Source organism: Balaenoptera physalus (genome assembly GCF_965194825.1).
Source record: "Balaenoptera physalus genome assembly, chromosome: 10".
NCBI lineage: Eukaryota > Metazoa > Chordata > Mammalia > Artiodactyla > Balaenopteridae > Balaenoptera > Balaenoptera physalus.
In genome coordinates this window covers 66,366,672-66,385,243 of record NC_138889.1, presented here as the reverse complement: position 1 = coordinate 66,385,243, position 18,572 = coordinate 66,366,672, and the positions used below count along the sequence as shown (strand labels likewise).

The following is an 18,572-nucleotide window of genomic DNA, read 5'->3' as shown; positions in this document are numbered from 1 at the left end:
GATCTTTATTTTTTCTTTCCTTCTACTAATTTTGGGTTTTGTTCTTCTTTTTCTAGTTCCTTTAGGGGTATGGCTAGATTGTTTATTTGAGGTTTTTCTTGTTTCCTGAGGTAAGGCTTGTGTCTCCATAAACTTCCCTCTTAGAACTACTTTTGCTGTGTCCCACAGATTTTAGATCATTGTATTCCCATTTTTATTTCTCTTTAGGTATTTTTGATTTCCTCTTTGACTTCTTCAATGGCCCACTGGTTGTTTAATAGTATATTAAATATATAAAAATAATAGTATATTATTTAGACTTCATGTGTTTGTGCTTTTTGCAGTTTTTTTTTTTTCATTTTGCCCAATTCTCTGTGCCTATTTCTATGTATTAGGTATGTTGGTTGTGTTTTCTGATCTTGGAGAAGTGGCCTTATATAGGAGATGTCCTGTGGGGCCCAGCATGCTCCCCTCTGGTCACTGGAGCTATATGTTCTCGGGGCAACTCCTATGTGGGCTGCATGCACCCTTCTGCTGTGGTGGGGCTGACTACTGTGAGCACACTGGTAGGTGGGACTGGCCCCCAGCCTGGTTGGCTTTGAGGCTGTGTCACGTCCAGTGGCTCTGGGCCTGCTAGAAGGTGGGGTAGGCTTACTGCAGGGTTAACTGCATGGGGCTGCTGCTGGCCTGCTGGTGGGCAAGGCTGGGTTCCCACATGGCGTCTGAATGGTATGGGGGGCTTAGTGCTGGTGTAAGTCTGCTGGTGGGCGGGCCAGGTCTTGGCAGCTGTCTACCAGGGGGTGTGGGGCTGGTGTGTGCCCGCTGGCGGGTGGGGCAGGTCCTGGTGCTAATAAGCTAGGGGGAGGCATCCAAAATGGTGCTTACCAGCACCAGTGTCCACGTGTTACAATGAACTCCCCAAAATGGCTGCTGCCAGTCTGCAGGGGGAGTCCTGGTTGCTCCCTCCCTCTCTGGGAGGTTTTTCAAGATCAGTAAGTGGGTCTGACCCATTTTCAAAGTACCGCCTCTGAGCTGGGATTCAGAGTGGGTGAGATTTTGTGTGCACCCTTGAAGAGTGGAGTCTCTTGTTTGCTGTAGCGCTCCAGCTCTCCCAGACATAAGCCCTGCTGGTTTTCAGAGGGAGACGTTCTGGGGGCTTTGTATTCCTGGTGCAGGACCCCCTGGGCTGGGGAGCGTGATGTGGGACCAAGAGCCCTCACTCCCTGGGGAGGACCTCAAGACCGTGACATTCCTCCTGTGTGTGGCTCGCCAACCTGAGAGCGTAGGTCCTAACTCTACTGTGTCTGCGCCCCTCCTATCCATCTTCTTGTAGTTCCTACTTATGTCTTTAGTCGTGGAAATTCTTTTCTGCTGGTTTTCAGGTCATTCTTGTAGACAGTTGTTCTGTAAGTGGTGGTGATTTTGGTGTGTCTGTGGAAGTTGACGGTCTTCCTGCTCTGCCATCTTGGCCACCTAGTCAATATTTTTTATTTAATCTTGCTTGCTTCCTCTGTTGATTTCTAAGAGAGTTATTAAAGTCACTCACCAGCATAGGGCTTTGATAGATTTTTTTTGTACTTTTAGTAGATTTCTTAAAAATATACTTTATTGAAACATAATTTACATATAATAAAATGCACAGATTTTAAGTGTAAAGTTTAATGAGTTTTGACAAATACATATACTTGTACAATTACCACCCCAGTGAATATATAGAACATTTCCATCAGCCCAGAAATTTCCTTTGTGTCCCTCTCAGTCGATCCCCCACCCAGACCCCAGCAACCACTGATGATTTCCGTTACCTTAGCTTAGTTTTGCTTGTCTAGAATTTATATAAATTGAATCATAAGTATATATTCTTTTGTGTCTGTCTTCTTCGGTTCCATGTAATGATTTTGAGACTTACCCATGTTGTTATATCAGTAGTTTATTCATTTTTATGGCTGAGCAGTATACCTAGTTCATTGTTTTTTTGTCTACTTGATGCATAAAGTTTCTAAATTGTTTTATCTTATTTGGGAAGAGGCTACTTTAGATTCTGTTCATATCCTCCTGTTGGCAAAAGACATCTGGTCTGTAGTTACATGGGGAAAATATATCCAAGCACCCTGAGTTTTATGCCTGCTTATTAGTTTTCTGTACTGTGAGACAAGTGAGAGAGCAAGAGAGAAGGCAGATGGTTTGTGGAGCTTTGCTGACTTCCTAAATGGCTTCTTGGCCCAGCCAGTCTGGCCTCTGCCTCCCTGTGAGAGCTGCGATGCCAGTGCAAGTAGAAATGCCCCTGATAATTAAGGTGGCTCTGAAAGAGGGAGTGAGGGCTCCAAATTCCGGGCCCCTGCTGTGTGATGCACCTACATGGAGATCTGTCAGGGAATCGGATCACGGAATCTGCCCTTGTCGTAGACATGCAGCCATAGAGCAACTTGAGCTTTAATGATTGCATACTTTAAAAGTTTAAGTAGAGTTAAAGAATACAAGTAATTGCTTAAGGAAAATATTAATTAGTTAATTTTCAGTGATTTGGAGAAGAATTACTCAGTTTGTTAATTATCTCCGGTTGAGCCTGTTCTCTTTCTTCTGTTTACCTTTTAACTCCTTTGTTGTTGCTTTTTAGTTCCTTTAACAATAGGCAGAGGAAATGAAATTTCATTTGCTTTTAGTAGTTATAAAAGCTGTGTTTGTGTTGGGGGGGTGATTGAAACTGTTTTCTAAAGTAAAAACACCTTTTACATGGGAGGCGCTGTGTAACGGTGTCACTTCAGGTGAGTCGCTTCATATGTGTACCTGAACCTTAATTTCCTCGCTGGCAAAGTAAGTCATGGCTACATACCTGTCTCACATGATTCTTAACATAATTTATACAAATAACATCATCTATACAAAAGTACTTCGTAAATTTTAAAGTTCTATTCAAATACACGCAATTGACCCTTGAATGACGCAGGGGTGAATCCACGTATAACTTACAGTTGGCCCTGTGTGGTGCTACCTAGCTGTAGAAGTATAGTAGACATATTCCTGGAATATCATATGTGACTTTTTACAAAGCCAGCCATTATAAAAAATCTAATCATTAAAAAATGTGCTACCTCAAAGTAAAAAAAAAGTTCTACTTTGAGAAGATTGTTTAAAGGAGCCCTATTGTGGACACATTGTAAGTAAGTAGCCCAGAGTTGGGGAGTCAGGAGTGCCTGCATCCTAGTCATCACCCTGGGACTAATTGGCTTTTTGATCAAGTTATGTTATAGGAGCCCTCTGTCTTAGTTTTATCATTGAGAAAATGTGGAAGATAATTCATACTGTCATAGGAGTGCTATGATGTTATTATTACTACTGTTATTTTACTGAAGTGGTTTAGAACCGTTTATCTTAGTTTCTCTGTAAATCTAGATTTCTACATATTGGGCTTGTTTTAAATTGTATCTACTTAAGGCATGTTTTCAATTCTGTTTTTGGCAAAGAACTGAGATATTGTTGTCTTCTACTATAACTACACAATCTTTGTAAAATCATTTCTTAACAATTTGAAAGAGATGAAGAGTTGTGCATTTAGCTATACAGTGTGTGCCATTGTTCCATTAGAAGCTAAATAACAGGGGTGAGGATACAGCGACATCAATTGTTAAGGCCTGTGCATTATTCACTTAACATCTGCTGTTGGTTCTCTTTTTCCCTGTGGGGGAATAAATTACAGCACATCAGCACACTTTTCATGCTTTGTGTTTAAGCATTTAAAAGTCATTTATTGTATTATTAATATTATTTTATTTCTGCTTGTTTGGCAGCCCCTGAAGTTATCAATGCCCACGACTATAGCCAGCAGTGTGACATTTGGAGCATAGGTGTCATAATGTACATTTTGTAAGTACCCTGCTAAATGTACAACTTAAAATGAATGGATGAGCCCTAACAGTAGAATTACATAGACTTTAAATTAAAACTAAACAATATAGTTTTAAGAAAGCGACTAAAGAAACAGTTGGGAAGTCATTCTAAAAGGTGTCTTATTAGTTGTCAGGTACATCCATTAGGTATTTTTTTAATACAATCAATTTATAACTTTCAGCTTTGCTTTTCATTGATCTATAAATGCTACAATGCACTGCATGATCTGAGCAACATGAAAAACTTGCCTCAGCACCTCCCTGATCCTTTGCTACAAAACAAAAGCTTCTTTGTATTTTCTCAAGAGATTCACTTATAGAGCATCAGGTAGAGGGAGGTCCTGGGACCTGGCACTAGAGCCACCTGATGGACAGGGCACGTGTGAGGAGCGGGCAGTAACCAGATAAAGGTTCAGCCCAGGGTCCAGGGAGTATTCTGTTGTTTCTACTTCTCTTCATGCTACTGAAAACGTTGGCCTTTCTTGCTGTCTCTTCTGTCTCACTCTCAAGATTCAGTCAAACCCCATGGCCTGTATTTTTCCTTTGAAGTGTCCTCACCTGTTATTTCACTTCTCTTCACTTGTATCATTTCTCCTTACGATCCCTTTCTAGAAGATTACAGTGTCTTTCTGTCAGTTCTCCTGCCTCGGGTTCATCCTTCACACAGTTGTCAGAGTTGTCTTTCTGAATCACAAATCTGATTGTACTACTTTACTGATTAACAACCTCTGGTAATTCTCCCTTGCTGTAGAAAAATCTCAGAGCATCCCCGCATGGCGTGACACAAAGCTTCCACGGCCTGGCTCCAGAGTGCCTTTCTAATCTTGGTCTGCATATGTGTTCCCATTCACTTACCCTGTGCTGGTGGCCACTCTAGGCCACTCCTTATGACTCAGGCACCCTGTATTGCATGCTTCTGGGTCTTTGCTCATGCAGTTCATTCTGCCTAGATGTTCTTTTTTCTTCTCTACTAACCTCTTTCCTGGGTGTGTCCAGCTCACACAGTAAAGACTTCTATTTCCCTAAGTCCTACTCTACCCCAGCAGAGTTACTACATTCATTATGTGTATACTTTTTGGAATTTAAGGCAATAGCAAAGATGCATGTAAAACAGTAGTGTTGAAAGAAAAACAAAATAATAAGAATATTTAATCAGGAAGGTTTGCACATGTGTAAATATGATAGAATCAATTGTTCACTTTTCTGTGTTCTCATTGCACTTTTAAAAGCTAGATTATAATGGAATATAATTATTGTATTATGTATTGTACCTGTTTTTCTTGCTCTAAGTTCCATGAAGGACAGAGCGATGATTCATCTTTGCATCCCTGGTATCTGGTACAATAGTAGACATGTAGTCAGTGCTCAATATATGTTTGTTAAATTGAATTAAAGTGAATTGTCTAAGAGATGTTCTGAAAAGTTAGCGGTTACTGTTCTGCCTGTTGGTGAATATGAACATTTTTATGTTGATGCAACATTAGTTTTATGGTCATATTGAAGATTTCACTGTGCACTACCTCTTCCAGATCGTTTCTAAATATTGACATCACAGTAGTTACATTTTCACAGTCCTGTGAAATGGAATACACAGGCAGTAGAAATTGGATGTTGTGATCGTAGTTGTAACTCAGATAGCTGACATATCACTGCTTAGATTGCATAAAGTATAAATGTATTCACAAAGTTTTTGATCATTGTTCTGTGCTGATTAGAATCATATTAAAATTCTGAGCCTTAGTTTTAAATTAAAAATACAACTATTTAAAATTAGTGTTTTATACTCTCACGACTTTCTGGACAACACAAGTCAAACATAATATATGTGATCTATTATTACACCATTCATGTGGTATTTGCTGCCTTCTTAGTTTGAATTTGGTGTTAAGGGAAGTGATAGTGTATTACATACCTTAAATTTTTTTCTCCTACTTAAAGATGTAATTTTAATTTTTCTGCTTCTGAGCATGACTGCATATCATAATAATGACATATTTTTTCTTTACAGGAGACTCTTACTTAGCTAATCAGTGCCTATTCATTAATCTGCCTGAGCCCAGTGGTCTTATAGATAATTTCCTTCAACAAGGGCACAAACATATTATCTTCTCCAGGGGGGTTATTTTCTTGTTTATCAGTTACCCCTGTTTCATGGCTACTTAATTGGACAATGATAACATACTTTCTCAAGGTGAAATTAGCATAAATACTCTTTATGGACACTGTCTTTTGCTGTTTTGATTCCTATGAAGCAAAATAATAGGAAGGCTTTAAAAGGCATTTTTCATGTCTTGGATTCCCTTTTCTGGATGTGCAGAAAATTGCTGTCATAAAATTTCATATGCTGCTGATTGACCAACCATTAGATACATTTTGTGTGAGTAAAATTGTAAAGGACAGAAAAAAGTGGAATTTTTAAAATGTAGCCCTTGAGCTATATAGTTGCACACTAGTCAGGCAGTGCGGGAGCAGCTAAGAAATTGGTGAATGTGCATATCACTGGTTGTTAACAGACTCAATGAGCCGGGCTTTTGCTGGCCTGTACTTGATATAATAGATTGTAATTGCCCATAAGACCATTTTTTTGGCTTTTTTTAATTGCATTTTAAAACTAAACAGTAGTAAGGCAAGTAAGATCAGAGAGAGGAGGGTCAGAATGAGCTGGAGAAATAAAAAGTATTAAAAGGAGAGTTTGCAGAACAATTTAATAAATGTTTATCGCTTAACAAGAACCTATTGGTAAATGAAAAGCTGTGTTGTCCAGCCTAGTTTGATAAATTACTAGGATGAATACAGCTCGCCCCTCCCACACCGCCCCCCCAGAAAATCATTGTCGTGTAAGATATTTACCAAATTTAGACTTATTCAAAAAATATTCATGGGAAAGATTTTTGAAGAACTTTAAGAAAAATATGACTAAAAACAAAAATCATTAAAAATCTGTTAAGAGACCTGGAGATCATTGTACATTATACTTATGTACATAATAGACCAGCATTTGGGAAGTGTAATGGAATTCTGCCGTTTTATTGTTTCCATAATAAAGTGGAAAAGTATAATCCTGAGAGTTGAAGAATAGACATACAGAGTTAGAGTGGCCTCTGTGATGAGTCCAGGTCCAACTTCTCTCTGGTTGTCATTGGGAAAATCTGGTTGTTGTCTGCAGGGTTGCCCTCAGATGTTGGGGTTGATGATAAAGATGATGGCTAATGTTTGCAACTTTTAAGCATGTTCTTGTAGTTTTGGACTAGATCACCTATTGAAGCATAGGCTTGCCATGCTCTTTGTAAAGTATAGCACAGTACTTCCTTTAAAAGACTCTAAAGACTCATAGTCCCTGGACTACAGAATTTACAAATAAGCCCATGTTTACTGTATACACATGGCTTTACTGATGTTGGTCGTTACATGTACTCAGCTTTCACCCTTCCAGACTGAAGAGTCAAATTCATCTGATTTTCCTCATTCAGATTTTCTTCATTTTTTTTATGTATCATTTTTGAAGAGTTGTGGCCATTTTAATGGATTTTTGGTTTTGACTCAGAGCCTGTAGACCCCAGGGTTATTCTTACTATCACTAACATTCGTGTAGCATTTTACCACGGATAAAACTCTTACATGGTCATTAGAGTCTGATAACTCTTGTTAGACTCTGATAACTCTGTATATCTTTCTGTAAGTCCAATGTGAATTATGTACCTTAAGGCGTTACCTTACCTTTGCTCACATTGAAGTGTTTCTCCTCTATTATCCACCACTGTTACTGTGCACTTAAACTCACACACCTTTCTGTATTTTAACCCATTAGTGTTTCTCCACCTGGAAGAGCTTTGGGTCATTTGCAAATGTGGAAGTTCCAATGTATACAAGAGCCTAGCACAGATCTTGCAAAAGCCCTTCGCTTCCATTTCTACATCCAGAGAAGTTCCCACCTCTTTTTCTCCTTTACCTAAATATGAAGCACCACTACTTCCAAGTCCTGTGGAAACTTAATTTTTAATAGCCTTATTCTGATTATTTAAAAAAAAATCTTAACAAAATGACTGTCTTTGTTGTAGATTATGTGGAGAAGCACCCTTTATGGCAAGCTCAGAAGAGAAGCTTTTTGAGTTAATAAGAAAGGGAGAACTACATTTTAAAGATTCAGTCTGGGATTCCATAAGTGATTCTGGTAAGTATAGATTTGTTATTATTTACTAAAGCAAGTATACATAATATAAGAAAGGCGGCCAGTAATTCAGATACTTTAGATCTCTGGTTAGCCATTAAATTTACTTGTAGAAATACACTATTTACTTGTGGTAATAGTGATATCTTCACTGTGCTTGTTATAGTTGAAACTTTCAGCAAAAACAGAAAATGCGTAATAAAAATTGAAGAGGAAATTTGCTGATCATCTAGCTAATTTTTACTATAGACCATAAACCGGGTAATCCAGGCAATAAAACCTCACTTTAGGCCTTAAACTTTATTTAATATTAGCCATTTGTATTGATGATATTTATTTTATAACTGACAAGTTTCCTTCATATCATACAGACCTAATCCTAAATAAACTGGAAAATGTGTGGTACTAATTATAGTTGAGATAAATCAGACTTTCAGGATTTTTCCCTTATTTGCAGCTAAAAGTGTTTTGAAACAACTTATGAAAGTAGATCCTGCTCATAGAATCACAGCTAAGGAACTACTAGATAACCAGTGGTTAACAGTAAGTTACAGTATTACTTCTTTTTTTTCTTTTTGGCATGCTGTCATTGCTTATTTCTTCTCATCTGGCCTTGTAGTTTATATATAGTCTTCTTAAAACAGTCATTTAGTTTCATCTTCTGACAAGTTAAAAAAATTATTGAGTGTTGCCACATTTCTGAAATGGGTATTTTCAAACTGTTAAAAGTACTATCACAGTTGTTTATATATGTTTATAGAGGTTTAAATGAACTTTTCTTTTGTATCAAATCCAGTAAAATAGAGCTGAGAAATGTCCATTATTAAAGCTGTGGAATATTGAGGCAGTCTATATAATTTAGTGATGTAAAGCACTGGAACCATCTACTTCTCTTTCAACTCTTTGGATGCAAGGAATCTTCAGGGATTCAGAAAAGCCAAGGTCTTCTAACAGTGTCTGTTGCCTGGCTTGAAATCTTGAGTAATTATTCATTAACATATTGCTTTCCCCCATTGGACTAACGCCTTGAGCAGTGACCCTATGTCCTACTGATCTTTGTATCCCTGTACCCAGAACATTATCTGGTCACAACAGGAACTTTGGAAGAGGATGCTACTACCTCTCAATATTTATCTTCTCTTTCTTCTATGGAAATGAGGATCCTGACTTTTAGCTGGTAACATTGCTATCTAGTCTTCCTTGCTAGTTCTTCCCCATCGTTGCTAGTTATGGTGCTGGTCAATGAGATATAAGTGGAGGTAGGAGCAATTTCTGGGAAGTGTCCTTAAATGGAGGGGGTATGGCCTTCCTCACATCCATCTTCTTCCCTGGTGACTGAAATGCAGCTGTGATGGGTGGAGTTTAAGTAGCCATATTAGATCATAAAGTGGAATTTATAAATGGGATAGCAGAGCAACAAGATGCAAGGAACCAGGGCTCTTAGCATATAGAGCTGCTATGCCAGCCCTTGACTGCCTACCTCCAGACGTTTTTATATGAGCAGGAAACAAACGTCTGTCATCTTTGAGATACTGTGAAATATGCAGTTAAACCTAATACCAATTAATACAATAATAAATAATTGCTGAATGAGTAGATGATTCAGTAAATGAATGTCTGTAGGTATGTCAGAAAATGTCTGAGAATGGAAATTGGAGATTCTCTTAGAGACATAGGAATATTGCTAAGTAATATTTATCTATGCAGAAAGTTATTTTACATCTATGACTTGCTAGACACTGTGTTAGGTACTGAAGATACATGATATGCTTACAATGCAGTAGTAATGTTGAGAGATGATGGTGGCTTGGACAGGGTGGTAGCAATAGAGTTGAAGAGAAATAAATGTAATATATTTTTTCGGTATATTTGATAGGGCTTGGTGATGGATCAGATAAGGGATAAGGATAAGGGAGGAATCAGGATGATTTTTAGATTTTGCTTTAACAACTGGTTGGATGGTAGTGCCATTTACTGAGATGTGGAAGACTGTAGGAGAAATAGATTTTTTTTTTCTGGGGCAAGAGTGGTGAGTCAGGAGTTCCATATGAGACATGCTAAATTTGAGATGCCTATGTAGCATTCAAGTGGAGATTTCAAATAGATCATTGAATATATGAGCCTAGAACTCGAGAAGAATGAGCTGGAGATATAAATCTGTGAGTCCTGAGTATATAGATGCCATGTAAAGCCATTGGGCTGAAGAGATAAGTTAGGAAGAAAATACAGATAGAAAGGACAAGAGGCCTCAGCACCCTGCCTTAAACACTACAACATTTAGAAGAGGAGAAGCTAGCAGTGGAGGCTGAAAAGGAATAGCTGATGAGGAAGAAGGAAAGTCAGGAGGGTGGTACCAAGGAAGTTAAGTGAGAAAAGTGTTTGAGAAAGCAGGAGCAGTCAGCTCCCAGGTAAATGCTGCCGAGGGGTCGAGATGAGAATGAGTTTTCATTAGAATGGCCAACAGAGGGGTTGATGGTGACCCTGAAGGCCTAGATAGGTTTAGATACCATAAATTTATAGTGATAGCATTCTGATTTTCTTTTGGCAATTTCTAATCATTTTTTTGAATAACATTTTTTTTTCTTTAAGGGCTAAAGAAATTGTCTTCACTCAAAAATGGTTTATATCTGCCCTTTTCTGTGAATGTGTTGAACTCTCAAATGATTCTGTGCAATAAGTATTTCTGGCCTAAAGTAATTGTGCAAATGAGTTAGCAGCTAGATCATTGCAAAACTACTGAGTAGATTTGCAGTACAGCAAAATAAAAACTGTAAAACAGATGGTATGCTTTAGAAATCTATCTCTTTTCAGCATCACACAACATTCGGGTTTGGCCATTTAATTATTTGTTTTCTAATTAGTACAACTTTATTTCTGGCTTTGGTCATTTTTCCAGAAGTCTCCATTTTTGAGCCTCTGTAACATTTGTCTCTATGTAGTCTTTGCCAAATGGATAGAGAAGTGACAGATAGCGTGTACTATATCAGACTATCCTAAGGAGTTCAGTGTATGAAGTTTAGAATACTGGCATTTTGTAAACTTCTGAAAGGCAAAACTCTTTTCTTCTTAACCACTTGAAGTCTTGCTTCCTGTAATTCATATCCTCTGTTTGAAATAATCTAAAGAGAACACGTTAGTTCTCTCAGTGCCTTACTGCTTTATAACCAGAGCTGATCTTCCAATACTGAACAAATAGTAACATTCTTTTCAAAGAGCTTTATTGGATAAAAAGTTTCTATGGTTTACCTATATATTGTGCATTTTGAAATACAGTACATATCTGAAAAGTATTCTGAGAAAAATAATCATTGCTTCTCTATGTACATTTAAGTGAATGGGTCTTAAACAGATATTGTCATCCTGATTTAAAAAGTCAAAGATCAGGACTTCCCTGGTGGCGCAGTGGTTGAGAATCCACCTGCCAATGCAGGGGACACAGGTTCGATCCCTGGTCCGGGAAGATCCCACATGCTGCGGAGCAGCTAAGCCCATGCGCCACAACTACTGAGCCTGCACTCTAGAGTCTGCGAGCCACAACTACTGAGCCCGTGCACCACAACTACTGAAGCCTGCGCACCTAGAGCCCGTGCTCTGCAACAAGAGAAGCCACCGCAGTGAGAAGCCTGCGCACCGCAACGAAGAGTAGCCCCCGCTCGCTGCAACTAGAGAAAGCCTGTGTGCAGCAACGAAGACCCAACACAGCCAAAAATAAATAAATAAATAAATAAATTTATAAAAAACAAAACAAAACAAAAAACCAGATATTTAAAAAAAAAAGTCAAAGATCAGATGCAAGGAAAAACAGCCAATAATGACTTTACTACAAAGGAAGAGTTTGATGATGACTCCCACTGCCAAGAGTGTGCCTGTTATCCTCTTTATCCTTTTCTTCTTTTTTGCCCTTTTCATTCTCAACAGTGGTTCAGGACTTCATTCCTTATTAGATAGTTACAGTTGCCCCTTGGTATTAAGTCCCCTGGTAACAACTAACACCAAGAATTTGCATATTTAACAAGTTTCCCCAGTATTTTTAATGCCTGCTTATATTTAAGAACTCTGCCATAAATTAACAAAGCATTTTTCTTTTACGGCTTGTCAAAAAGTAGTTTCCGGATTTGAGCTCTACTGGTATTATTCAGTAATTCCTTCAACAGATTTTTTTTTTTTTTGGTGCCTACCATGTGCCAGGCCCTGTGGTAGGTAATAAAATACAGTTAAAGACATATAGGACCTAGTCTCTGACATGAGGAACTTACAATATAATAAGGAAAACAAGCTATGTATAAGATACAAAGCAAGGAAGAAAATGATAAATGACATAAGAAATTGCCAGATGAACAGAGAGATACAGAGGCAAGCAAGTGTGAAATCAGGAAGTTCAATTTGACTGACGAATAAGATGCCTGAAGGAAAGAAGTGGGAAATAAGCCGTTTAGAAAAGGAAAGAAAATTGTGAGGGCACTTGAATCCCAGGCTAAAGAGTTTTAACTTCCTGCCATAGATAGTGGGGAACAATTGCAAGCTGTTTGACGGAAGGAAATTATTATTATAGTGCGTCAGTCTTGCAGGGTGGCTTATTTTAAATGGGACAACAGTCATTTAAACGTCTATGTTGATTTTAACAAGTGTCTTTTGATTTTAATTCATCAGGCACTATATGGGTACAAAGATGAATAAAACACAGTCTCTCCCATTGAGTAATTTACCACAAATTACAGTGTACTTTGCTTTTTAGTCACACTTTACAAATGCTCTTGTAATGAACTGTAGGGTCTAACTTCAGAACACTCTTTCCTATGTGTGAACAGGGTCGTTGTTCACTAATTCACAAACTGTTATTTAGGCTTTGGTCATTAGCTTTTAACCTTTACCCTGTAAACTCTATGTAAAAGAATTGAAATTTTCTGATACCTAACTAATTATTGGTAATTATTCTGATACCTAACTAATTTTTTCCTACTGTATATTTTCTTCCTAAATATATTAAGGCTCTTACCTTTATTTTACTATTGATATATTTAGTTATTCTTAAATTCTGAATTATCTTACGTATATGAATATGCTTCGGAAGCCCTCTTTAATGAAGGTTTTTTTATAAATAAGAATTATGTTTGGAAGCTCATGAACCAGGAACCTTGGGCATTTACTCAAAATTCAGTGATTGATATATACTTAATAATTCAAACAAATATTTATTGAATAACTACTATGTGCTCTGGAGGACACAAGGATGAGTCTGGCATAGTCCCTTCCTACAGGTTGCCCACAGCATAGTGGAGAGTTTAAAACAAAAACACAGGCAGAGAATGAGTATATGATGTGTGTGTGTGTGTGTGTGTGTATACATATAATATATATATATATAAAATATACTGTATAAAATATATATTCTATAAAATACGTATTATATATTTATATCATATTTGTACTTATTAATGTATATTAAATATATATTATATTTAATATATAAAACATGTATTTATATAGTATATAGTATAGTGGTAGTACTATTAGGTTTTTAAGAAGAGAGCTATTATTCCCTTTAGGGGGTTACAAAAACCACTTAAAGTGAAGGTAATATGTGATCTGACTCTAAATGAATGGGTAAAAGTAGATATTAAAGTTGGAGTCATGGTAAGAAGGCAGGGGATTCTAGATAGAAAGAACTTTACAAAGATATAGAGAAAGAAAAAATGAAGTATATTAGTAGTTCTGTTTTTTTAGAATCATAGAAGACATGTAGGGAAGTAGTGGGAAATTAAGCTGTAAAGGCAGATTAGGGCTATTTTGCTCTAGACCTTGACCTACATAGAGAAGACTTTGTATCTGACTTGTTTGACAATGGATTGCTACTGAAAGGCACTGAAGTACCAGATCATAGCTGAACTTATGTGAGTTTTGTTTTCTGCTTTGTCCTTTCAACCCTTGTGGAGTGATTTGGGTGGACTTGGATGGGGTCTGTGGGCTATTCTGAGGGGGGAGCTCCTCTTCTAATGAAGTATCCTGGCTGAAATAGTGTGAAGCCAGAAGAGCCCTAGGAATAAATTTGAGGGATCCTTATGCACAGATCATGGCTAAAGGGCAGAAGCAGGATCTTAATGGGGAGATAGAACAGGATAGGCATTGGAGCAGGTTGGGAACAAGTAGCAAGTGTCTAAGATTCTTCACAGGTCAACTCTCTCAGTTAGTGGGTTGGTGGATGTATTGCTGGCCAGGGCAGACAGAACTTCAGGAAGAATAATCTGGCAACAGTGTGTGTGATATGGTTTGCAGAGTGGCAAGCAAAGTTGGAGAACTGAAATAGGACTCAGGTGAGATAATAAAGATTGGAACGAGGGCAGTGAGAATGGAACAGAGGAGAGGGGAGAAATAGACATTAGAAAGAGAATCAACACAATTTTTCAACTAAGTAGAAATGTTAGATAAAAGAGTAAAAGGAATAAAAACTATTTTTCAGGTGACTAGGAAAATGGGGTAAGATGAAAGTCTAGAAGAATTACTGGTTTTGTAGATTGGAAGAAGAGTGAGGTGCTTTTTGGAACAGTACATTCAAACGTTTGTGCTTGAATAATTTCAGAAAGACTGAAAAGTAATGAATCTCTTCAGATATTTTTAGGTTGAACTTAGAAGGTTTTCATCAGAAATATAAATAATTACAAGGGATATAATTTCCTATATATTGTAAATGTTGGTAATTAAAAATAAATATAACTTTTTTTACATGTATAACACCTCCAGCTCATCCAATTTTAAAAATTTATGAACAAATTCTCCTTTAACAGAAACTTTAGAGTTCTGTCTCCTCTAGCACTGCCAGGTCCTCCGCTTTGGGACTCGAAGGGCCAGCGTCCTTGCAACAGGAGTTCAATCTCCATAGGACTCACTGGGATTTGGGCTTCAGGACAACCTGGGGCTACATCCATGTGGACAGGACCTGGGATGGCTCAGGATCCTCCCAGGGAGGCACAGCCAGGAGTTGAAGTGTTTAGAAATGCAGTTGAGAGATTGGTTCAAGATGGCGGAGTAGAAGGATGTGCGCTCACTCCCTCTTGTGAGAGCATCAAAATCACAACTAACTGCTGAACAATCATCGACAGGAAGACACTGGAACTCACCAAAAAAGATACCCCACATCCAAAGACAAAAGAGAAACCACATTGAGACGGTAAGAGAGGCGCAATCACAATAAAATCAAATCCCATAACTGATGGGTGGGTGATTCACAAACTGGAGAATACTTATACCGCAGAAGTCCACCCGCTGCAGTGAAGGTTCTGAGCCCTATGTCAGGCTTCCCAACCTGGGGGTCCAGCAACGGGAGGAGGAATTCATAGAGAATCAGACTTTGAAGGCTAGTGGGATTTGATTGCAGGGCTTCGACAGGACTGGGGGAAACAGAGACTCCACTCTTGGAGGGCACACACAAAGTAGTGTGCACATCGGGACCCAGGGGAAGGAGCAGTGACCCCATAGGAGACTGACCAGATATATCTGCTAGTGTTGGAGGGTCTCCTGCAGAGGCGGGGTGTGGCTGTGGCTCACCGGGAAGACAAGGACACTGGAAGCAGAAGTTCTGGGAAGTACTCCTTGGCGTGAGCCCTCCCAGAGTCCGCCATTAGCCCCACCGAAGAGCCTGTAACCTCCAGTGCTGGGTCACCTCAGGCCAAACAACCAACAGGGAGGGAACTCAGCCCCACTCATGGGCAGAAAAGCAGATTAAAGTTTTACTGAGCTCTGCCCACCAGAGCAACAGCCAGCTCTATCCACCACCAGTCCCTCCCATCAGGAAGCTTGCTCAAGGCTCTTAGATAGCCTCATCCACCAGAGGGCAGACAGCAGAAGCAAGAAGAAGTACAATCCTGCAGCCCATAGAACAAAAACCACATTCACAGAAAGATACACAAGATGAAAATGCAGAGGGCTATGTACCAGATGAAGGAACAACATAAAACCCCAGAAAAACAACTAAATGAAGTGGAGATAGGCAACCTTTCAGAAAAAGAATTCAGAATAATGATAGTGAAGATGATCCAGGACCTCGTAAAAAGAATGGAGGCAAAGATCGAGAAGATGCAAGAAATGTTTAACAAAGACCTAGAAGAATTAAGGAAAAAACAGAGATGACCAATACAAGAACTGAAATGAAAAATACACTAGAAGGAATCAATAGCAGAATAACTGAGGCAGAAGAACAGATAAGTGACCTGGAAGACAGAATGGTGGAATTCACTGCTGTGGAACAGAATAAAGAAAAAAGAATGAAAAGAAATGAAGACAGCCTAAGAGACCTCAGGGACAACATTAAATGCAACAACATTCGCATTATAGGGGTCGCAGAAGGAGAAGAGAGAGAGAAAGGACCTGAGAAAATATTTGAAGAGATTATAGTCGAAAACTTCCCTAACATGGGAAAGGAAATAGCCACCCAAGTCCAGGAAGCACAGAGAGTCCCAGGCAGGATAAACCCAAGGAGAAACATGCTGAGACACATAGTAATCAAATTGACAAAAATTAAAGACAAAGAATAATTATTGAAAGCAACAAGGGAAAAATGACAAATAACATACAAGGGAACTCCCATAAGGTTAACAGCTGATTTCTCAGCAGAAACTCTACAAGCCAGAAGGGAGAGGCACGATATATTTAAAATGATGAAAGGGAAGAACCTACAACCAAGATTACTCTACCCGGCAAGGATCTCATTCAGATTCGATGGAGAAATTAAAAGCTTTACAGACAAGCAAAAGATAAGAGAATTCAGCACCACCAAACCAGCTCTACAACAAATGCTAGAGGAACTTCTCTCAGTGGGAAACACAAGGGAAGAAAAGGGCCAACAAAAACAAACCCATAACAATTAAGAAAATGGTAACAGGAACATACATATGGATAATTACCTTAAACGTGAATGAATTTAATGCTCCAACCAAAAACCACAGGCTCGCTGAATGGATACAAAAACAAGACCCATACATATGCTGTCTACAAGAGACCCACTTCAGACCTAGGGACACATACAGACTGAACATGAGGAGATGGAAAAAGATACTCCAGGAAAATGAAAATCAAAAGAAAGCTGGAGTAGCAATACTCATATCAGGTAAAATAGACTTTAAAATAAAGAATGTTACAAGAGACAAGGAAGGACACTACATAATGATCAAGGGCTCAATCCAAGAAGAAGATATAACAATTATAAATATATATGCACCCAACATAGGAGCACCTCAATACATAAGGCAACTGCTAACAGCTATAAAAGAGGAAATCGACAGTAACACAGTAATAGTGGGGGACTTTAACACCTCACTTATACCAATGGACAGATCATCGAAACAGAAAATTAATAAGTAAACACTAGCTTTAAATGACACAATAGACCAGATAGATTTAATTGATATTTATAGGACATTGCATCCCAAAACAGCAGATTACACTTTCTTCTCAAGTGCGCATGGAACATTCTCCAGGATAGATCACATCTTGGGTCACAAATCAAGCTTCGGTAAATTTAAGAAAATCGAAATCATATCAAGCATCTTTTCTGACCACAACGCTATGAGATTAGAAATCAGTTACAGGGAAAAAAACGTAAAAAAGACAAACACATGGAGGCTAAACAATACGTTACTAAATAACCAAGAGATCACTGAAGAAATCAAAGAGGAAATCAAAAAATACCTAGAGACAAATGACAACGAAAACACAACGATCCAAACCTATGGCATGCAGCAAAAGCAGTTCTAAGAGGGAAGTTTATAGCAATACAAGCCTACCTCAAGAAACAATAAAAATCTCAAATAAACAATCTAACCTTACACGTCAAGGGACTAGAGAAAGAAGAACGAACAAAACCCAAAGATAGCAGAAGGAAAGAAATCATAAAGATCAGAGCAGAAATAAATGAAATAGAAACAAAGAAAACAATAGCAAAGATCAATAAAACTAAAAGCTGGTTCTTTGAGAAGATAAACAAAATTGATAAACCATTAGCCAGACTCATCAAGAAAAAGAGAGGACTCAAATCAATAAAATTAGAAATGAAAAAGGAGAGGTTACTACAGACACCACAGAACTGCAAAGCATCCTAAGAGACTACTACAAGCAACTCTATGCCAATAAAATGGACAACCTGGAAGAAATGGACAAATTCTTAGAAAGGTATAACCTTCCAAGACTGAACCGGGAAGAAATAGAAAATATGAACAGACCAATCACAAGTAATGAAATTGAAACTGTGATTAAAAATCTTCCAACAAGCAAAGTCCAGGATCAGATGGCTTCACAGGTGAATTCTATCAAACATTTAGAGAAGAGCTAACACCCATCCTTCTCAAACTCTTCCAAAAAATTGCAGAGGAAGGAACACTCCCAAACTCATTCTATGAGGCCACCATCACCCTGATACCAAAACCAGACAAAGATACTACAAAAAAAGAAAATTACAGACCAATATCACTGATGAATATAGATGCAAAAATCCTCAACAAAATAGTAGCAAACAGAATCCTACAACACATTAAAAGGATCATACACCA

General features: G+C 38.2%; 1 protein-coding gene across 5 annotated transcripts in view; it reads left to right on the top strand.

Moving 5' to 3' along the window:
- The window catches only part of STK33 (serine/threonine kinase 33), a 76,688-nt gene that overhangs the window by 23,299 nt on the left and 34,817 nt on the right, over positions 1–18,572 (top strand). For all 5 annotated transcript variants that reach the window (XM_082478085.1, XM_082478083.1, XM_082478084.1 and 2 more), the window contains 3 exons: positions 3,768–3,843; positions 7,925–8,037; positions 8,492–8,577. In XM_082478085.1, the coding sequence (XP_082334211.1) occupies positions 3,768–3,843; positions 7,925–8,037; positions 8,492–8,577 (275 nt within the window). The remainder of the gene's footprint in view (positions 1–3,767; positions 3,844–7,924; positions 8,038–8,491; positions 8,578–18,572) is intronic.